The sequence below is a fragment of the Macrosteles quadrilineatus genome, unplaced genomic scaffold, assembly GCF_028750875.1.
Source record: "Macrosteles quadrilineatus isolate MER2022 unplaced genomic scaffold, UCM_ALF_1.0 Scaffold_1__1_contigs__length_201487025, whole genome shotgun sequence".
Classification (NCBI taxonomy): domain Eukaryota; kingdom Metazoa; phylum Arthropoda; class Insecta; order Hemiptera; family Cicadellidae; genus Macrosteles; species Macrosteles quadrilineatus.
In genome coordinates this window covers 129,723,389-129,747,279 of record NW_026542594.1, presented here as the reverse complement: position 1 = coordinate 129,747,279, position 23,891 = coordinate 129,723,389, and the positions used below count along the sequence as shown (strand labels likewise).

Here is a 23,891-nt window from a genome sequence, read left to right as displayed (position 1 = left end):
GCCAAATTTCATAAAAATTGGAAAAAAATTACGTGAGTTATGAGTATCATGTTTACAGACAATAATTAATATTCCCTGATTTGGAAATTTCCTAAAAATGTTAGGCTAACTACATACATTAAAATTTAATAACTTACTTTCCCAGAGCACTTTCAAAAGCATCCTGTAGCAATCGCCGAGGAACTTTCTCATGCAATAATCCAGCCTGAAAAAATTATTAAAATGTATATAAAGAAGAACACGTTTTATGAAAAAATTGTCAGTTGTCTATAAGGTTAGGGTTCACCTAAACTATAAATCATAGACACTATGAGCCTCCAAATATTAATTTTTCTAAACACATGGCTCACTTGTAACTAAACAGATCACAGCAATTGATTATATACAAGCCTTGAAAATAATATTGAAGGTTGTTATGATTATTCATGATTTATTTTTGTGTAAATAAAACAGTCAAGTCTAATTGGATTTATTAATCACTCATATTAATAATATCCAAAAAAATTGGTGCCGAAACCCATATAAAATGTCTGCCAGGAAATCTTCTAGAGTCAAGAAATTACCTGACAGGTATACTCCCCCAATGAATGATTCAAATACTGAAAGGAATTTAGACCCTAAAAAAATTATGAAAGCCAAGAAGACAATAAGACATCATGTTCTCATTGTACTAGTAAATCTTCAAAAGCAAGTCATCGCAGTAGATTGCTAACTGAATTGGAAAAAATAGAAGAAATGAACAGACTGGAAAAAGAATTAGAACTAAAAGAAATGGAACGTCAAAAGAAATTAGATGAAATGGAACGACAAAGAAAATTGGATCAGAGTGAACTAGAACGCCAGAAAAGACTGTTGGAGGAGAGGGCTGAACTGAAGTCTGCATCGGTCAGTAGCAGGCAAGACCCACTTTCAGAGGCAAGATCTATTATAGGCTTAAATGATGACTTAGAAGAAGAGTACCATAACAAAGTTTTAAAAATAGTTGTTTAGCCTCCGGATTACTGTATTATACTTAAAATGGTTTAAAATACCTGCATATAGTAATCCTTTGTTGCTGATTTAGGCAACTAGTTTCGGTTCTTGTTTAGAACCATCTTCAGGCCTCAAGGTGTCAAGTGATCACTTCATTCGAAGGTCGTTAACAGAGTTCAATAAATAAAACATATACAAAACACGATACACGGAACGGACACACATTACAAAAAACACGAAAAATGTCCACGAAAAAATGTCAATGTCCCTTCGTGTTTTTCGTGTTTTTTGTAATGTGTGTCCGTTCCGTGTATCGTGTTTTGTATATGTTTTATTTATTGAACTCTGTTAACGACCTTCGAATGAAGTGATCACTTGACAACTTGAGGCCTGAAGATGGTTCTAAACAAGAACCGAAACTAGTTGCCTAAATCAGCAACAAAGGATTACTATATGCAGGTATTTTAAACCATTTTAAGTATAACAAAGTTGAAAAATGGCTAGATGACAAAGAACAAAAGCCCAATTTCGTTCAAATGTAATCGTCAGCTATTGTGTCTTCAGTAGTAGAGCAGTTAGCGGATTCTTTTAGACAAGCCATTCAATCGTATAAGTCAAATGCCATTCAATCCTTGCGCAAACACTTTCCTTCATTTGGTGGGAAACCGGAGGATTGGCCTATATTCTATTCCGCATATGAAAAGACAAAGACTTCCTTTGATGGGGAAGTCAACCTCATCAGAGTAAGAAATTCCTTTGAAGGCGAGGCTTTCAAAATCGTAAGGCCATTACTGGTTTGGGATGATTTCCACTTTACAAGTGCGGTTTGGCACACGAGAATTGATTCTGGAATCAATTTACAAATCATCTTGTTTTTATCAAGATGTAACAAACCTAAGGTTAAAAATGAATAGCGTAACCTAAACATAACATTACTGGTTATGTTAAGAATTGATGCAATACATTTCTGGGCACTTGCAGCAGTCAAAGCTGTGCTTAATGCCTTCAGTTTCACAAACGCATCCGCACGACTTATTGAACGCATCCGCACGACTTATTGAAATGATGACCTGTAGGTGAGCCATCTAATATTTTCCTTGTAGGCTCGTAGTGTATACAAGGCCATTTCTGTAATCTATAATATTTAAAACGAGACAGGGTTTTTTTATTTCACGATTCTGAATCAACCACTTGACGAATTTTCATGATTTTTGTGTTGAAAGAAAGATAATTTTGAGGGGAATGTTGCTGGAAGTCAACAGTCCCGGAAGATCAAATAATTTATACCTGTGCCGCTAGGTCAAAAACTACAATGTTTGCAGTGTCTGTAGATCAAAAGTCCCAGTAAGTCAAATAATACAGTCCGAGCTAAAAACGTGGTCTATGTTAAAGCAATTGACTTATTGGGAATTTGACCTAATGCAACAGCAGTTTTAATATAACGAAATACGGTAAAATACAAGTTCAGTTTCGCTGAGTCAACAGTGCCGGGAGATCAAAAGCAATAAAAGTGAACGTCGATTCAGTGTAAAGTAGACCTCCTGCAACGCTTACTACACCAACAAAACTCGCTTTTAGTTACTTCGTGTTTTGTCATAATTAGAACAGAGCTAAAATTATCATATTTGGTACATAGCTTATATATTAATGCTTCTTGCCAACTGTTTGGTCAAAACTGTAAATAGGTGTAGCCTTTTGTCAAAATTTGTGGCCATAAAATACCCGCAAGGACGATCTGAAAATTTCTGCTTATTATATACGTTTGTAAAAGGAGATCCATTTAATTGTAGAACTATTTTATGAGTTATAATGTAGTCTACATATAAACTGTGTAAATGTATTACGCCTCGGAAGGGTTGAAACCTGTCCAAACTATCATATATATTATTAAAACGTAAATGGGTTTTTTTCACGATTCTGAATCAACCAGACGATGGATTTTCATTAGTTTTGTGTTGAAAGAAAGACAATTTTGAGAACTAGGGAATTTCAAAGCCATAATTTAAAATTAGTGTCCCAGTTTTTTATAAATTAAGTTTTAGTTTTTAAAAAGTCTAGTAGCCGATGCTAACCTTCTCCAACAAGTCAATGCTTCTAGCTAGCTTTTAGTACAATATAATTTGCTTAACATAACACCTGTAACATTCAGAATTTGTGACACAAATTCAGCATTTGGAAGAAAATTCAAATACATACTTATGGTTGGCTTATTTATACTATGTGTAATGCTGACCATTGATACATTTAATTCTTCGGTACGAGGATGGCAGATTAATTAAATATGCATAGTAAAAAACAGTAGTAGGATGTTCAAATTATTTTTTTAAGTATTCTTTGTAATCATCGATTTGTTTTAGTCCAATATAATTTGTTTTAACTAACAGCTGGTTGAATGTGCTATGTATACTTATAAAAGGCAAAGCCCTCACTGACACACTCACTCTCACTCACTCATCATCACTAATTCTCCCACTTCCCATTTACCTAGGAGGCTGAAATTCGATACACCGATTCTTTGGGCATTACATAGGAAAACTAAGTAATTTTTATTATGATAGGGCATTCGAGCTTCGCCCCGGTGGCTCTGGAGTTTCCCATGTTAACCTTATGATTTTTCATATTTAAAAGGAACTAGGTAAACCCGTGCGAATTCGCACGAATAATAAATTAGGATATTATAGCAACGTCGTTAGAAGTTGCCTCAGTGTATCGACAGTGGTCTTGAGCTCGATCAATTTATTCAAAGTTCTTTTTGCTGTTCAGTAGGAGTATTTTGAAGAACAGAGCTCATCATGCTGAAAACTTGCGCGTATGGATTAATGTCAACCAAATGTTGAGTCAAAATGTGCATGAGTTCAGTGCTGCAAGAGCCATTAGCTTTGTTTAGCATTCTTTCTTGAACAGTGGTTTCGACGTCGTAGATATAAATTTGGGTAAATGTGGGATGCTCCCCTTCTGACGGTTGTAAGGTGCGAATTAAGTGATGAATTGTGTCGTGCACCTTATACATGAAAGGCCCTCCACCATGTTCTTCAATTTTAGCTTGGGAGTGCAGAGTTGTACGATCTAATGTTCTCATTGTAGTTTCTGCTCAAATGATTTGCTCTATTTAGTAGACTCTGGATATAAAAATAGCTCTCTCGGTATGGTGGTAGATTCACTTATCTTTTATGGCAGCAGGATGAAAATCCTTCACCTCGTCCTCTTTGTTCATCTTGTCCTCTTTGTTCATCTTTAAAATGTCGACGTTTACTGTTCCAGCTTCTCGTCTGGGCTCCTTACGTTTTGCACTACTTGCCGTATGTTGACGACTCGCCGTGTCCGACCGGCAATATTTCTTTGTCGTCGGGTCCTTGGCATGTTTAAACGAAAATAAAATGTAAAACTTTTCTTCCGTCTTGTCCGATAGGTAAAATTTCCTTGCCAGGTTTCTAATTATTTATAAAAACATGCAAACTGTTTACATTTCAAAACCAAACAAAACAGCTGGATTTAACTAATGTATTTACATCTGTTTCAGAATATAATAACATTCAAATCAACCACAATGTTATCCTTATGGAAAAAACTTTGAGGGCAGCCCACGCCTTTAAAAATATATATTTCGAAAATCTAAAGCCAGTTTGCACATCTACACACCTAGACGAACATTTTGGTATATAATATGTGGGGTTAAATCTTAAAACAAAAAAGCCTTATCGTTCACAAAGTTTCATGACGCGTATTAAATATATTTTTTTTGTCTTGAAATTTAAAGACAATGGTCTCAAATTCTACACCGAATAATGCTGATTCATAATGGTTATTACATCTATGATCGATAATGTAGCCATAAGGTCAATAAAAATTAGTATGTTAAGCGCAAGTATTTTGACAATATATTGTTTTTATTAAGGAATTGATTACCAAACCATATTGATCCGTATGTCAAAATGTATGTTTTAGTATGTGAGGAATCTGATTTTGGCATTTTCAAACTTTCGAAAATGTACCGTTTAGGCTGTAGATGGAAAAATGCGGACAAACTAAACTATTTATTAACGAAATTTTTTTGTCTTGAAATTTAAAGACAATGGTCTCAAACTCTATACCGAATAATGCTGATTCATAATGCTTATTACATTACAACTGTGATCAATGATGTACCTAATAACTCACTAAACAGAGTAGATAGTACCCGACACAGAGTAGTTTGTATAGTAGATTATGATGTCTACTATTTTGAGCGCAAAAATTTTGACAATATACCGTTTTTATTAGGAAATCGGTTGTCAAATCCTATTGATCCGTGTGTCAAAAAGTATGTTTTAGTATGTGAGGAACGGTATGGCGAATAATAGTTCAACGTGTATGATGGCAGCCCTGGCGATCATCACAGTAGCTGCCTAAGATAGCATGTTATTATCTTCTAGTTTTATAATTAATTGTTTGTCTACCCTGAGTCCTTGAGCGGTAAACACCGCCCTTAGTCCAGGAAGAAAAATAAGAATTGTTTATTTTCCAAATGAACAATTCTAGTTATAAGCCCTTCGGTATTATGATATATCATCGAAATTACTACCTAAATGAACTTCTTTCACTTGAGTAACGCTGTTTGGCTGACTGAACAAACACTTCAAATTCCAAGAAGGGTTGCTCATTTAGTAAGAGTTTGAACAGAATACCCTAGTTCCTTGAAGTGTCGAGCTAACACCACGGTATCTCGGTGTCAAGCTAAGACCACGCAATCCTCAAAACCACGTGAAACGACTCACTTGCGTTGTGTCTTGATACGGTGCTTATGATACGGTGTCTTAATTTATTGCTTATGTGTAGTGGAATTTTCTATTGTGAAACAGTATTTTTAAAACAAAATCACTACCGATCATGTCATTCCATTCTGTGTCAAGTCAGTATACCATTGCCAGTCAGTCGCCAGCGACTGCTTTGAGTTGACCTATTCTGTTGTGACAGCTATAAAAATAGATTAGGACAACTACCTCTTGTTTATTTCTACACTGTAGAAATATTTGTATTACTGTAGAATCTACCATAATACAAATTATCCATCATTTTATGTAAACACAAGTTACATTTTAACAAATATTGATTTTTTACAATTCTAAACCAAACTGATTCAAACTGGCGAGTTCAAAAGATAAGCTCGAGTCAAGGCCATACTCTACTCGAACTCGAAATCTTGAATACTCGCACATCTCTAGACGTTTTGTGTTAATACTATAAAAAAAAAATCGGATCCATTAAAACCGGATCCAGCCCAAGATCCATTTTTTTGTGGATCCGATCGGGCGTCGGTTCTAGCTCAGATCCGGCGGATCAGGTAGTCCGATATCCGGATCCGACCATCACTACTTTGCACTCATTATCTTGATTTCTTGCACACTTACAATCCTAACAATAGGTCCTAACAATAGTTTCCCTCTTTTCTATTAACCTAGTATTCATCCAGCAATTCTTTTTGGAGCCTGTTCTAACAGTAATTTGTGGAAAGCACTAATTAAAATAATAAAAAAATTTCTAATGGAACTTAGAGTACTTATATTCAACAGGAGACATGTAAATTTCCATCCAATTCTGATCTTTCAGTTTTGATTAAAACAAATTGATGTTTTCCTGGCAAATATTTCTACAAGTTTTTACTATGGATTTTTTTTCATGATCGAGGGTAATATTTATTTCAAGTACCTGACCACCATGGTCTGACAAACAAGTAATTAATCCATATACATAAATCTGTACATCAATAATATTAGTTAAACCTTTTAACCCCAGGTACCTTTTCAACAGAGCAGCCAATATGCCCAAGGGAAAATACAACCCGAATGTTGACTTTTGCTAAAAATGCTTATCACTGTCCCAATAGATAACAAGGAAACACCAAAGTTGTTGTTTATGAACACTTAATGCCTACCTACAGCTCAGTTATCATCTAATCAGGGTCAAACTCCAGTTACAAGACACTCAGTTCAAATATGAGTGATGTCACTTCCAGCTGGTTAAGTTGCAGGATTATCCTTGTCACTCTGGTGCATGAATTTTCAGGGAAAACTGAAGTGATCCAATAAAATAGTGCTGGGTTTGTTTTTTAAATAGAGTAAAATACTTTAATAATATAAAATTTATATCGTGCTTTTATATTTTAAAAATCCCATATTTTGTTTGGGTGTTACAACTACATTTCTGTGTTTATAAATAGACTATCCCAAAATCAAGCACTTTTGAGGACTCTCCTGTAAGTAAAATTTAGAATTATAATTTAGATATTATCTTGTCACCATGAATAAAAGTTAATTAAGTTAGTTAGTTAAGTTGTAATGCAAGTGAAATCTCGTTGTTTACCTTAGTGAGTCTCTCCTCCCGACGACGGCTCAACTGAGCTCTCAGATCACTCTCGTCCCAGTCTGCTGACCTATCCTGCCTCTGTTCCACACTGGGACTTGTACTCCTCTGAGGTTCAACAACTGGTGCGCTGTGACCCTCAGCTGCAAGTTGAGAATAATAAGTCAGAGGTTTTTTTCATTAAAGTTTTTTTTTAGGATCTATAATTTGGCTGGTTATTATGGATTAGACCAAGTAACTGTTAAAAAACCTTAAATATAAAAAAATAAAAGAAGAAGAAAATTTTTATGTAAATAAAACTGTTGTGACTTAATATTTTTCTTGGCAATGAAAAAATACTGTTATAGAGTGACACAAAGGAACCGGACGTTTTTAACCAGCTGTTCCATTGTTGTCGCACGTGGTAGGAAGATTGAGGTTATGTCATAACATTCAGTGAGGCTTGCAATTTTTTTTTAATGGCACAGTGGACTGTAGACTATCGTGTTTTGGCATACGATACTTTTGTCCGTGGTGAAATGGTGAATCCGTCGTCAAAACCCAGCGGGAATTTCGTTGACATTTTAATATTGAACGCCATGGAACGGTTCTAAGCAGAAATACGCTGTTAAGATGGGTTTCAGGATTTCAAACAACTGGGAATATAACAAGAAAGAAACCACCAGGCCTTGTGAGAACTTCGAGAACACCCGAAAACATCACCAGAGTAAGAGAAGCATTGATAAGGAGTCCAAGCAGGTCTGCGCGAAAACATGCTCAAGAGCTGAACATGAACCGCGAATCGGTAAGGAGAATTCTTCGGAAAGATCTATAAGTACCATCCTTATAAAATACAGATAGTGCAGGAACTTAAAGTGACTGACTATAATAAACGAGTAAACTTTATTAACGCAAATGCAAATATTGTTTAACAACGAGCCAAACAAGATATTGTTAATGAGTGATGAAGCCCACTTCCACCTTAATGGCTCGGTAAACAAACAAAACTTCCGTTACTGGTCCAGTCAGAATCCCCGTAACATTAATGAAAAACCTCTACACTCTCCCAAGGTTACAGTTTGGTGTGCGGTATCTCATTCCTGTGTTATTGGGCCGTACTTTTTTGAGGAAAATGGTGTAACAGTGATTGTGAACTCTCAATGCTATGTTCACATGTTGAACACATTTCTCCGTCAAGAACTTTGCAGACGTCAAATAAACCGAAGAAGGGTTTATTTTCAACAGGACGGTGCTACAGCCCACACTGCAGACCAATCAATGAGAGTCTTGAGGCAAATGTTTCCTAATCAGGTGATTTCTCGCTTTGGTGACATACCGTGGCCGCCAAGGTCACCTGACTTGTCCAGCTGTGATTACTTCCTTTGGGAGTATCTTAAGAAGCGTGTTTATGTTCACAAACCACGTACTCTAGAGAATTTGAAGTTGGCAATCACAGAAGAGATCAATGGCATTGAACAAGACCTCCTGACCCGAGTTTCAGATGATTTTCAGACCAGAATGAACATTTGTAGAGAAGTACATGGCCGCCATATGCGTGACGTCATTTTCAAAATATGAGATTTTGGGAACAAATGGCAAACGTTTACCTCACTATGTACAGTATTAAAACCATTTAAGCGAATTTCCCATGTAGGGAATAAGCTATTACCGTAGTACTCATGGTAAGACCTGGACCCTGGACCGATTTAATTTTTCATTTTGAGTTCCCTAGAGGCCAAAAACACCATCCGTTCTAATTCATATATATATATATACTAGCTGTTGTACCCGTGCTTTGCAACGGGAAGAGGACACAAAATAGAAACATTTTAATATTTATCTCTTGCATATAATAGTTACACATCCGCCAACGCTTTTAGAAACAAAATTAAACTTTTTTGGCCTTAATAGAAACGTTTAAAGTTATGACTTTTAAATCTGGTAAGAAGTGTATACCACCGTTTTGGTTTTTATTAATTTTAAATCTTGTGTAGGCTGATATGAGAAAAACTGACCAAATCTTCGAGTAAAACTTTGACATACATGATTTACCAGATTTACCTTCATCTCCCTTAATTACACATCTTTTAATTTATTATTGACATTTTAAATTTCAATTTTGAAGTTGCAAAAATACTAATTATTAAATTTAAATATCTTTATATTAAACTCTTCTTTATAATCATAAATCCTTTTATCTTCAGTTTTTTCACTCACAATAAATCATTAGCAAAACTAAGTCAGCTGTTATAAGCTTTAGAAATATTGCTGTGCCTTATCAATACAGTCTTTTGAAATATTAAAGAAACTATATCTATAGGTACTATAAAAAATTTCAAACAAATAATTTAGCACTAAAGACAGCAGACAAAACTAATATCGTTATCAAAGCATCAAGGACTAAAAAATGTAATAGCAAATAAATACAGTATATGTTTCATTGCATCTCTGATTCTACTATACAAAAATATCAACAAACAACTTAATATACAAACCATTTCTTTTAATCAGTTCCATCGGCCATTGCCTTTACATTTTCACACTTACCATTAAGAAAACATAGTACCCTAACAGATATTTCATTGATTTTAGAAACAAAAGAACACTGTGTACTGCTTAGTTTTATGATATTTTCCTTGGTTTAATTTAATCAGTCGTGTGGCAAAACACAAATAATAAATGTATCAAATAAAGTAAATGTGAACTAAAAGCTATGTTAAGATAAAATAAGAGTATTTTGTATTACCATTTGATAATTAAATATAGTTACACATGTACAACAGATTTTAGAAAACAAAAATCAACGACAATTTAGTTATTGATGATATTCTTTAGTTTAATTTAAGCATAGGTTTAGCAAAACACAATAACTTAATTTACCTAAATATGCATGTAAAAAACAATGTGATGTGCAAGTTATGTTAAGTTAATCTAACGCATGTGAAGCAGTTAGAATTTATTTAAAGTAGCCTCCAAATTCATACAAAACATTTATACATTGTAATTTTCATACTGTTTCCATGAAAACATATCAATAACATTATTTTCACTTAGGATTATTAACTTAAGACGCTTTAAAAAATCCAAAGCAGAGCCGGAGTTGATACAGAGAATAAATAATCCATGATAAAAGGTTAGATTAAAATAAACCTACCTCATATTTATGGAAAATATTATATTTAATTTCTTTGTATCAGCTGTCTGAAATTGATGTATGCAGTTTAGCAGTTCTTCTTGTTTATATTTAAATGTCAAAGCAAATGTAAACAAACATTGTTAGTGTTCTCATCACAGCCATGGAGACCAATCAATATTTACTTTTAAAATGTTCACCTCAGAACTTTTAAAGCCACAGGGGCAAAGCCTACAGTCAGTATCGAAACGTGAATAGCCCTATAATGGTCCTTGGTATGGTAGCTATATTTTTGTAAAATTTAAGCCCAGTTGGTTCAGTAGTTTTTGCATCTATTAGTAATACACATACAGACAGACACCATTAGATTTTTATATAATAGTATAGATATGTGTGTGTGTGTGTCCGTAAGCGCGACAACTCAAACAAAAATTGTCTGATTTTGACCGTGTAAACCTACGTTTATTCGAACGAGTTCGCGACCCAGCACAATCGGACCATGGGAACGGGGGTTTATGGGAGGTTTTTTGGGGTAAAAATGGGGTTTTCCCATTTTTGACCCTAAAAACAAAAAATTTTGCAATTTCTTTTTAAATTGTTTTGTAGAGCTTAAAAAAATATATAATTCAGTATATTGATGCGCTGTTGTATGCCTAATGGTCACGGAGAAAATTCAAAAATAGTTTAATTTAAAATTCCAATGTTATTCTTATGGAGAATGAAGAATGAAAATTGTTGTAGTTTACTTGTTTATGGATATATATTGATAAAATTTGGTAAATTTATTTATTTCATCCTATAATATTGATGTATGGACAAAAAACACTTTTTACCTTCCCCGTAGCAGCAAACCTAAGCACTCATTAAATCTAATGTTATTTAAATAGGGAATAAATTTTTATTATTTATGGATATAATTAAGTAAAAATTAAATCAGACAAGTTGAAATTCGCTTAGTCTGCAGGTTTGCTGCGGCGGGGGTATTATTACTTTCTCCCTCTATACCATAGTATATGGAGAAAGTATTGTTTTCGTCAAAATTTTCGAGTTTGAGTTTTGAGTGGATATATCCGTTTTGGGTCCCCCTGGACCCAAAAAAGTGGTTTTTGAAGTGACGTCTGTGTGTCTGTGTGTGTGTGTGTGTGTGTCTGTGTGTCTGGATGTGTACAGAGCTAGGGACTACACCTGTGGTCCGATTTCGATGAAATTTGGTATGTAGGTTCTAATCCATGGTATCTCCAGGCTTTTTTTTATTTTTTTGAAATTTTGATTTTTAATGGGGATTTTCCCATAAAAACCCTTAAAAAACCGGAAAAATCAGATTTTCTCAAAAATGGCCCAAACGATTTTGATAAAAATTTAGTATGTTGTAGCCCTTTAAATTCTGAACAAAATGATACAATTCCCATTTCTGTAATAATTACGGATCAAAAGTTATTGTAAATTAAGTTTATTTTCCTATAAAAACCCCATAAAATAACAAAAAATAGGATTTTAGAAAAAATTCCGGTTTTGATTTAACATAGTAGGCCTATGTTATGGTCCTTACAGTTTTGATAGTTTCTTTAATTTTTTAGAAATTTTGATTTTTAATGGGGATTTTCCCATAAAACCCCATATAATAACGGGAAAATAGGATTTTCCCAAAAATGGCCCGAACAATTTTGATAAAAATTTAGTATGTTATAGTCCATTATATTTTGAGCAAAATGGTATGAGTCCCATTTCTGTAAAAATTATGGTTCAAAAGTTATTGTAAATAATTATGTTATTTTCCCATAAAACCCCATAAAATAACGGAAATATCTGATTTCCCCAAAAATGGCCCGAATGATTTTGATAAAAATTTTGTATGTTATAGTCCTTTAAATTCTGAACAAAATTGTACAAATCCCATTTCTGAATATTTACTCTCACTGCTTACACATGATAAAGGTTGTTGACAAACTTATGGGAGAAAGTATGTGTCAGAATGCTGATACCGTTTATTCCTTTTGACTACTGTGTACTACTTATTTAAAAAACATCCGGTTCCTTTGTGTCACCCTGTATTTAAAAATTCCGAATGATTTGATAACATTATTAAATTGGACTGAAATTCAGTAAGAACAAATTATGTTGCAGGTGGATGTGAATCACCTGTATATAACATATATATAATATATAAATAATATATAATATATGACTCCTGTTGTTAAGCTTCTGAGGTTTGTTGTATCAAACTCACAATCACATACCAACCAACATCAAGACAATCACCTTTAATTCAATTAAAATCCAATATGTTCTTGTATGTTGTATGTTGTTTCTTTCAATTCGAATCTTTGGCTATATCTAATTTTTCCCAATTTCTTCTCTGTCTAAGTACGGTAACATCGGACATTTTTTTTAGGTTCTAGTGTGGGTAAAAAAATACCTTTACCTACGACCGTTTTTTAAAGTACCCGTTTCAGTTCAGTTCTTAGAATTGAAAACTTTCTCATAACAGCATTGTTTACTTTCATAACAGCATAGTACTCACAACAACACGGGTAACGGACCAATGAAGTTCAAGGATTGAGAGAGAAGTAGTAAAATTGTAATTATTCAAACTTCAACTAATCAGCTGTTCAGGCCAATTTAATAGTTGAGTGGTGCAATAAGTGTTTGGTACAATGTTTTGTTGCATCACTGTCAGTGGAAACGAGAGGCAAGTATGAGTAGTGATTTTTAGTAATAAAAAAACTGACGTAGGCAAAGTAGTGTACGCAACTTGCGTAAATAGTGTTAACGACACTCGTTGAAGTTTTTAAGGCACAAGCCAAACTCGTGTCGTTAACGCTACCTTAAAGTAATCGTTGCGTAAACTACTATTACCTTCAACAGTGTTTTAAAGTAGACGTTTCAGTTCAGTTCTTAGAATTGAAAAGTTTCTTATAACAGCATAGTTGTACATAACAACACGGGCCAATGACACGGACCAATGAGGTTCAAGGATTGAGATAGAAGAAGTAAAATTGTAATGATTTGAACTTCTAATAATCAGCTGTTCAGGCCAATTTAATTTAAGATTACCTGTTTCCGTCTATGATCATAAAATTTGTAGTAATGAGCTACCGGTTTCGAGGTTATAACCTCATCATCAGGCTCTTGTTACTTTTGCGAGGTCGTCGAGTTTTTCAAACACACAAAACACTGACATTTAATAGCTATTTACATTACAAGTGTAGTAAGAGCGTTTTTACATCACGCAAGTGAATGTTGTGCAACGAGCGTAAGCGAGTTGCATAATTCACCTAAGTGATGTAAACACGCTCTTGCGTAACGTGTAACGTACAAGATTTTACCTGACCCGACAATATACACGGGGTTACGTACAATATTTTTCATTATCCATTTCACTCATCTTCTAAGAGTAACGTTCTTTTACAAACAAAAGCTAGGTTAGGAAAATACTTTAAAGCATAACAATAACATTCAAGCGCACAGCTGATTTCTAGGGTTGAACGTCGTTGGCTCCATAGAGGTATAATTTTTAAGTTAAGCACTCAATGTTATTTAAATGGGTTTCATTACCTCACCGAGTGAGTTTTTTTCAACTTTACATCATTCGAGAAGTAAGGAAGTTGTATACATCACGCTTGTGATAGGGAAGTTTAACATGGCGGTAGGGATGGACGGGATTGAATTTTTAGTTCGGGACGGGACGGGACGGGATTTTTATTTCCTTCCCGATTTTCGGGACGGGACGGGACGGGATTTTTTTCTGTGAATAAAAAGAAAGTACTGTATTGCAGTTACCAAAAAAGACATACAAAATCAATTTTTACCATTTGTGGCACTGATCTATAAAAACCAAAAAATGGGTAACAATTTACAGGTACCTATAGAAACTTGTGACTCTCGGGTCACGGGGTGATCGTCTGTATGACTCACGGTCACGGCGCGATCGTCGTCATGACTCGCGGTCACGGCGCGATCGTCGTCATGACTCGCGGTCACGCCACGATCGTCGGTATGACTCGCGGTCACGGTGCGATCGTCGGTATGACTCCGCGGTCACGGGGTTATCGTCGGTATTACTCCACGGTCACGGCGCGATCGTCGTCATGACTCGCGGTCACGACGCGATCGTCGTCATGACTCGTGGTCACGACGCGATCGTCGGTATGACTCGCGGTCACGGCGCGATTGTCAGCATGACTCGCGGTCACGGCGCGATCGTCGTCATGACTCGCGATCACGGCGCGATCGTCATCGTGACTAACGGTCACGGGGTTATCGTCGGTATGACTCCACGGTCACGGCGCGATCGTCGGTATGACTTGCGGTCACGGCTCGATTGTCAGCATGACTCCGCCATCACGGCATGATCGTCAGTATGACTCCGCGGTCACGGCGCGATCGTCGGTAGGACTCCGCGGTCACGGCGCGATCGTCGGTAGGACTCCGCGGTCACGGCGCGATCGTCGGAATGACTCACGGTCACGGCGCGATCGTCGGTAGGACTCCGCGGTCACGGCGCGGTCGTCGGTAGGACTCCGCGGTCACGGCGTAATCGTCGAAATGACTTCGTCTCCTGCGTTCGCGGACCTATCGCTCGCAATAACGGCATTATCGGCACTCGCGAAGCGGAAAAATCGCCGACGATCGGACCAAATCCCGTCCCGAAAAATTCCCGAGTCAAATGTAATCCCGTCCCGTTAATCGGGAATATTTTTTTCCCGAAAAATTCCCGAAATTTCGGGACCCGTCCATCCCTACATGGCGGGTTAGGTAAATAAATAAAACACAAGACATTGACGGACGAATACGATTTAACATAAAATTCGGGAACTAGTTCCACACACGACGCGGCACGGGCAAACGTTTTGTCATGACTGGGGTTGTGGCTGACCTTGCTGCCCCCTCCCGTTATCAGAACAATGCCGATGGTATTTTTGCCTCTCATTATTGTAGATGCGAATCGCTGTGTCGTACATTATGTTCGATTTAAATGATGTTTGTTCATTTAAGATGTGTTAAGATTTTTAGATGTGAATTTTCAAGAAGTGATCCTGGACCAAATAACATCATTATGAAACCAATTTAATTGTTGAGTGGAGCAATTAGTGTTTGGTACAATGTTTCGTTGCATCACTGTCAGTGGCAATGAGAGGTTATAAAGGAAAACATAACCTCTCTTAGAAGTTATGAGTAGTGATGTTAAGTAATTAAAACACTGTTGTAGGTTAAGTAGTGTACGCACCTCGCCAAGGCTCGTACCTTAAATTTTCCGCTCGTGTCGTTAACACAACCTTATTTAACTTATTTTAAATTGTATTTCAGTTGAAGACTTACGTTTTTCTTTCGGTGAAGACTTGATGTTTACTGATAATTGTTTCTTTGATGATTTTACTTTTTTACCAGCGTTTTTATTATTAGAAACTACTTTACTTGCTCTTGGTAACAGATCTTCATCAGAATCCCACACTTCGGCTGACAAATCCAGTACATCTTGGTCCTCATTCAAAAAGTTATCAATATCATCGACTTCCTCCTGACCACTCAACAAATCGTCCTCTGTTTGAACACTGTGCTCATTTACTCTTTTATTGAGGTTTGGAGACTCTTGTTTACCTTCCAAACTTTTGTCCTCATTAACAGGACTTGATTTCTTACTAAACAATCTGATTTTTTTACTAGCCGGTTCAACCAATGTGGTTGATTCAAATTTCTTTCTCCTTGCTTCAAACAAAGGGTTATCAGTTACTTTAAGATTGCCTTCTTTAAGTTCTTCTGGTTTATCTTTGTCAGACCTGACAATATCTTTTTCTTTTTTTGTACATCGGTCAGTTTTATCTCCTCTTTCTCTGCGTCCCTCTTCAACTCTTCTTTCCCAAGGCCTATTTTCCCATGTTTTACTAGTTATTTTCTTCTTTTCCTTTGTTTCACCACTAACAGACTTGTCTGGCGATTGCTGACGTCTAGCTCTCCAACTCCTGTCGTTTACATCAACCACCTCTCTTCTAGGGCGCAGGGGTGACTTGTTCCTAAAATCACACAATATCAAATGACAATTACACTAATGACAATAATGTTTTCCTAAAGTTACCTAACAATGTACATGTTCTCTCACTGATTTGAGAAAGCAAAGTGGCCAATTCGCTCATCAGTGATCTAATTACTTTGTCTTACTCCAGATTTTCAACGTGAAGGCACGAAATAGTGAGCGCGTATCATGCAGGCAACGTCGTATGCGCGCGAAATACGTTGGCAGCACTGGCTGTAAATCAGCTGGTCAGCTGTTGTACTTTTGTATTTGTCACTTCACATTAAATGTTATATTAAAAGTTCACTTCTGTGTAAAAATAGGTTATGTTTCTTCGCCAATTTATTTGTTTTATGGTAACTGTAGGAAAAGTATTATGTGCAACTCGAGTTCAAAGTACAATTGCCTCACTCGAGAAACCATTCCTCACTCGCCTAAGTAAGTGAGTAAGGATTTCTCTCGAGTGAGTCAATTGCTCAAGCTTTTCTCACTAGTTCCACAAATAACTATTAATTTAGTTAGCTTATGATATGTATTATTTTCTGGGCATCAGAAAAACTTCCAGGTTTCTCCAGAAAACCATTAATAATATAACTTTAAAACAATTTTTTAATTATTGAGCTAATAAGAGGACTGTTTCTGATAGGTTACATGTACTGTAGGGGTACAAAAATATAAAGTCCTTTTAAAACTTCCTAAGATAGAACAAAATTTAACCATTAATGTGCATTTACTTCTATACAAATAATAAAAACTGTTTTATTTGACATATATCACCTTTTACTAAAAAAAGAAACATGGTGTACCGATGGCATTTCTTTATCAATATTAGCATAAATACTGATATGTGTTTGTATTAACCATCCACTACTTTTAAACCAGGATCAAACCCGGTTGAATAAATACGAGGGTTGTCGATAGATTAAGGTCTCTATTCAGCTCCTGTCGCAGCCAAGCAAATTCTTTACTTTATTCACTACTATTCTATAAAAGCCAGGTGGTGGGGTCAAGTACGAAAAGATTTGGAAAGGATGAGGCTTGTAGAGGAAGATGCATGGGACCGAGACTATTGGCGACAGCGTGTTGGCGAGGCCAAGTACCAGCTAGGGTACAAGTGGCCATGGCAGTAAGCAGTAAGTAAGTATTCACTACTATTCTAGCTCGTTCACATTCCTAATCCTGGTCATAATAGTAAGTTGTTTAAAGAATATTGACGCTACAGCCAAACATCAATTGCATCCCATAGTTAGGTTTCTGTAGGAAGGGGGTAATCCCTGGTGTTTACTGTACTGTTGTCAGTTGGCAGATGTGAATACAGAATAGCAGATTGACGTAGTAAATGCGCATTAGTGGCTTGGGGAGTGTGTTAAGTTCTGTACATGTTTGCACAACGGGGCCAGAGGCGGGTGTTCATAAGTCTTTATAGCGACATTGATTGAATTTGAGGAAATTTTGCTTGCAGACCGGGCTCAACGTATTCCTTGATAGGCTTATCGAGACGTCCCCTATTAGTTCCATAATCTCTTTCGTTCAGTCAGTCACACCACGATCTGCGTGCAAAATTCTCTTAACAAGCTACAGCAGTTGGCCTACACAATGGAAAACATTTTCCACATCCAATAGCTATGTCCACACTCGTGCGCTTTCAATTTCATAGTGCCTTTCAGCTTTCAATTCAACATTCAATTCAACGTGCATCAACACAAGTGATATTGTGTGCGTCTTGAATCGTGCCTTTTTGTTTAGCTGTCCACACTCATGTGTCACTATCCTACCTTTCTAAATAATTAGGTGAAGACGACGCTATTCTGATAGGAGGGATGGTGTGGCATATTTAGTGTAAAGAAAAGTTCCAAAATGTAAATAACCATGACTCACAATGTAGATGAAGAAGTACTACAAAACTAAAAACGTTCTTATTTTATTTTATTTACAGTATTAATTTTATTTTATTTAAATTAATTTAAGTTATTTCAATCTAATTAACTTATTTTATTTATTTTTATTTTGTTTCATTTTATTTATTACTCTAAATGTCCCACAAACTTACATTAGAGAGATAATCTTCTATGAATTCTGAGGTTTCTTAGTTATTCAATATTCTCCAAACTACAAGACAGACGACTTGTCAAAAATTTAAAGCAGTTGCAAGTTAAAACGCACAGCAATCCAAGGCTGGTGGATCATCTTGCACTACGCTGTGGTATGGAGCTACTGTACTTCTGACTCATTTCAGGCATGCCTTGATGCATGCGTCACTTGTGTCCATCTGCATCAAGGCATATGCTCAGAAGCATATGCTTGGCTCACACAAAAGCGCACGAGTGTGGACATAGATAACCACTGTTCTCTATTCACTTCCTTCAACTGGCAATGAACTATAAATAGTTGTTGCCGACTGAGACCACACAAATCTTATTACAGAACACGATTTATACGTGGCGGGATCGTTAATTTTCATTCACAACATATCTATTAATAGTATGACGAGACATCCCACAGTGATTTTATGTGGGAACCAGCTGGAATAGTAGTGAATGAAGTAAGGCACAAAACATTGATTTCAGATTTGAACTACCTTGCCTGTTAGAGACTTGAGTTTGATGAAGGTCTAAATTTAGGGACAGCTCTGGTTATTCTGATTTAACAGGGAAAAAACCATTTAAAATTTAGTTTTAATCTAAACTTAGAGGAGTTCATGTTTTAATAAAGCCAAACAAGGAACCTTACATATAGATACTGATTTACTATAGGACTAAATAATGAATGATATTACAAAATTATACCTACAATTATTCATACAATTCTCTGAAAATAAAATAATAACACTTGCCTTTGAATTATTCCTTTGGATTCTCGAGTAGAGGAAGGACTTAGACTGAAAGAAGGAGACCTACTTCGTTTTTCTGATTTGATGCGAGTTTCTTTCACAGGCAAGGGGGAAACTCTTCTTCTAGGAGAATGATTTCTTTTAGGTGAAGGTGATCTGTGCACTCGTCTTGGACTTCTATTCGGTGAGTATTTTCTGGGAGGTGGGGACTGTTTTCGTTTTGGACTTAGAGGGGGTGAATTTCTTCTTTGATTGTAATCTCTCTTTGGAGATGGTCGTCTTCTATGGGGTGAGTACTCTCGCTTTCTCATTGGTGAGACAGATCGTCTGGGAGACACTGATGGAGTTCTTCGCCTGGGAGATTTACGATAGTATGGTGAATGAGAGGAATGCCCCAACTTTGAACTTCTAAACCGAGGAGAAAGGGATCGTCGACGAATAGGGGATTTGTACTTGGAATCCTCTGGAGAATGTCTATATTCAGGACTCCAAGGTGAACGTGATCGCCTTTGGTAATATTTTGGGGATGGATCTCTGGCTGCCCTCTTAGGGGACAGTGATTTTCTCCTAACAGGACTTCGAGATCTGTTAGAGTATCCTCTTTTTCTTGACTTATAGTAAGGAGAAGTAGAGGTCTTTCCACTATAATAATGATCAGGAGATGTATTCAATGGTGACCTTCTATCAGGAGAAAACCTCTGAGGAGACCTAAGTCTTCCAGGAGATATATTTGTCCTGGAACAAAGAACATCATTGGGCGATCTAGATTTTCTGGTGGTCCTTTCAGTCTCTCTTTGGAGAGATTTGGGAGGGGGTGTAAGAGATATATTGGTTGAAGACGATTGAAGTGGTATAGTAAAATTATAGCCATCCACTTTCTGCAAAGATGGTAAAGTAATAAGCTCTGTATTCCCAATTGGATTATCTATTTTAGCAGGGGATTTGTTCCTTTTCGTCATTGGTTTTGTACTTTCTTTTTTAAGAATACAGTCTGTTTCTTTCAAAGTAGGTTCTATAACTGCAGTTTTAGTCTGTGTTTTCTGTTTTTCAAGTGATAACAAATTCTTTTCTTCAGATTTGCACTTAAGTTCTTTCCCCTTCTGTTTATTATTTTTAGACTTCTTTTTTTCATTTTTGCTATGCTCAAGATCAATTCCTGATTCAATTTCATGTTCCATCTGTGCCATCAATGCTTCTAAGCTATCGTCTTCATCTTCCAAGGCTAAAACATCTTCAGATTCATCTGAAGATTCCTCTAGTATTTTTTCTTCTTTCTCACTTTCATCTTCTGATTCTGATTCGGTGTCTTCAAACCGGCTGAATTTGGTGGAAACTGAAATAAGAATGTAACCATAAATTACTATTACCTATATTTTAGATTTCAAGAACACAATTATTTAATTTTAATTTCATTCTGTCTATACCAATACAAAATGGATCTAGACAGACAGAAAGAACATTGAATAATGGCATTCCCACAAATTCTCAAAATCATTAATTTTGAATTAGGAGGATGGTAGTGTCTAATTTAACGTAAATTACCAAATCTGGGTGTACTAACCTAATAAGATTAATGATTTAAATATCTTGCTAAAACTTAAAAATGAAAAAGACTATTGTTTAAACAAACTCTAACAATAAGACAACACTTGTTGTAAATAAAAAAAAAATTGCGACCGGAAAGAATATTTTAGGTTGTTCTAATAGAGTGGGTTGTGCTTGTGCATATTTTAAAAATTAAAAACCAAACAATTAGGCAGTAAAATATTTTAACAATATAATTTATTTCCTTGGGTGTAATATCCTATTCTATAATATGAGTAACGTTTAAACAAACTCCAACGATTTCCTATACATTGTAAGAGGTATCTTAGTTTTAGGCTAAAAATAATATCTATGCTAGGCTTTGTTCTATATATAGTCAATGATAATATCTAATTTCACACTTGCAGCGTCATTTAGGTCTGTGTCTTAATGAATTCAATAGTATTAATGTATTTTCATGTCTTGTAAAACCATGTATACAACTTAAATGTTTATGATTTTTAGACTGTCGTTTTTTGTCACGATTGCAGATTATAAATATGTAAATTTCATTATAAAAATATAAGTAATTTAGTAGGAGAACACCGTTCGTCATGCTCGCGTCGGTAAAGAAGATCTTTTGCATCATCGACAGTGGCACTGCCTGATATCCGCATCATGAACTAACTCACGGCGCAAAGACCTCTGGCCGTCTGCTTTTATTCTCCTTAGTCTATGGTTATGGGCTCAGTGAACCCAGTCCCAGTTATTGCCTTATTTATTGATACAATTTAAGATGATGTCTCCGCGATCGTGCAAGATGTTTACTGTTTCCTGCAACCACAGGAGACATTCATGATTTCGCCGCGATTACAGAAGACGAAGATGATGTCTCCGCGATCGCACATGATGTTCATTACTTTTGCTGTAAACGTAGACAAGTGCCATTCACAATCTCTCCGCGACCGCGGCAGATGTCCACGATTTTACTATGACTGCAAAAGACAAACAATTTGGCCGCGATACCAGATTTTGTATAAACCGATTATAATATATCTATCATATTTAAATTAATTATTTCTGAAACTGCCAGATTTTGATCCGATGCCCGAAGATCAAGATTGTTTTCTCAACCTGAAAGATATATTAAAAATGTCTGGCCCCGACCTAAGACCCCTAATAATATTATTAAAAAAAAAAATAAAAGACTTGTTAGTTAGCCTCCTACGTCTTTTTGTCGATCAGATTGTTGAAAACAAAAGGTCAATTAATCGAGTTGAAGCAAATACCACTTGTATTTCTACCCGTAAGTTTCAACCTTGCAAAGAATCAGAATATGGAGGGGCCTCACTAGTGAGAGCCGCCGGGGGCCCTTATCAATTTTAAATACGGTCCTGATCGCTTCGGCCGTTCAGGAGAAGTATTTGTAAAACAAAAGCAGAACAGATGTTCTTTTGTATGTTATTATGTTGGAATATATCATTGTAGTTGTTAATAAATCATATTAAAACAAGACAGGGTTTTTTTTAAATTCATCATTCTGAATCAACCACTTGACGGTTTTTCGTGATTTTTGTGTTGAAAGAAAGATAATTTTGAGACCTAGGGAATGTCAAAAAGCCATAATTTCAGTTTAGGGATTCAGCTTTTTAGAAATTAAAAGTCCTTGGAGCCTAGACACAACTAACTAACTCATAACTCAATTTAAAAACTACATAGAAAATTTCTAATCCCACTGTATACTAGATATTTAAATTACAATCAGTTTGGTACTTGAAAAAATAATTTGAAACAGTAATTAACTCTTCAGCGGTTGTTTGAAATTAACGAAATTATTGGTGTTATGGCGGGCAAAACCATGATGGCCGTTGGCTCCCATGGACTCCCTTGAAAAACAATTCAAAACTATAAAGTCAGTATCTAATCTCACAGCATCTTAGATATTTAAAATATAATCACTTTAGTGTTTGAAAAAATATTGTTGGATGGCAATTAACTCTTCAGCAGCTGTTTATCCAAGATGGCCGCTAGCCTCCAAGGACTCTTTAAGTTTTAATTCTTAACCCTCCATACGGGCAATGGGCAAACTCTGTAGTGGCAAGGCATTTTTGCAGTCATATTTTCAAAAATTCATACAAACTAAGAGCAAGCCTATGAAATCACATACTTAAATTGTTCGTAATGAAAAGACAAATTTAAAAATGGCAACAGAATAAATATTCAAAACAGTATGTATTGACATAAGGTAGAAAAAATATAAAAATTTGTTTTGTGAATTTTGAAAGTAAAACTTTGTCGCATGAACCAAACACTTTTAATGTAAAATCCAAGATGTACTAAGTGTTTTGAATTTATTTCCCTACATGGAAATGTGAAAAGATTTCAATTACCCTTTAAGTTCAGAAAATTATGGCCCAAAAACAAAAAATGGCATATTTCACGATTATGCGCTACAAATTAAAAAAAAACGAAATAAATGTTTGTATCAAGAAATTTAATAAAAGTACACATTTTTGTTGGTAATAACAGTGGAGATCAAATTAAGTAAGAGTTGTTTGTTTTGTTGTGAACTGATGTTCTTGAAATGATTATTTGATAGAAAATGTAGATTAAATTAAAAACACTGTCATGTGAACAAAAGAATGTGTATTATTACTGAAAACTGTTTACAAAAATTAATAATAAATATAACATGTGTTTTAACATCTGTTAAACAAAGTACAAGAGAAAAATTTATTTACAGACCAAGGGATGAAATTTAATGCTTTTAACATTAATGGAATATGATCATTACTATAAATCTTAAAGACTTTTATTAATCTATGGATTTTTTAGAAAAATATATTTTTATTCAAACATGTATATATTATTTTCAAACACATAAAAACTAAATTCAAACCAAATAAAATGAAAGTAAATTTATTTCTCTATATTTAGTTATAATGGCAAATATAAATAAATAAATATTTTATAGTGTTTTAGATAAAATGCTGCTGCGCCTTTTTCATTTGGCGATCAAATTGTTTGTTCACTATTGCAAAATGTTTCAAGAACTGGCTAATTTTAATGTCCCAGACCTCAAATTTAGTAAGTCTATAAACAAG

The 23,891-nt window shown here is 35.4% G+C and overlaps 1 protein-coding gene across 2 annotated transcripts in view; it reads right to left on the bottom strand.

The window, feature by feature from the left end:
• Nucleotides 1-23,891, bottom strand: part of LOC128984882 (serine/threonine-protein kinase PRP4 homolog) — a 116,451-nt gene that overhangs the window by 67,566 nt on the left and 24,994 nt on the right. For both annotated transcript variants that reach the window (XM_054404255.1, XM_054404260.1), the window contains exons 4-7: nt 19,267-20,596; nt 15,743-16,434; nt 7,312-7,454; nt 138-205 (exon numbers count right to left, since the gene is read on the bottom strand). In XM_054404255.1, the coding sequence (XP_054260230.1) occupies nt 138-205; nt 7,312-7,454; nt 15,743-16,434; nt 19,267-20,596 (2,233 nt within the window). The remainder of the gene's footprint in view (nt 1-137; nt 206-7,311; nt 7,455-15,742; nt 16,435-19,266; nt 20,597-23,891) is intronic.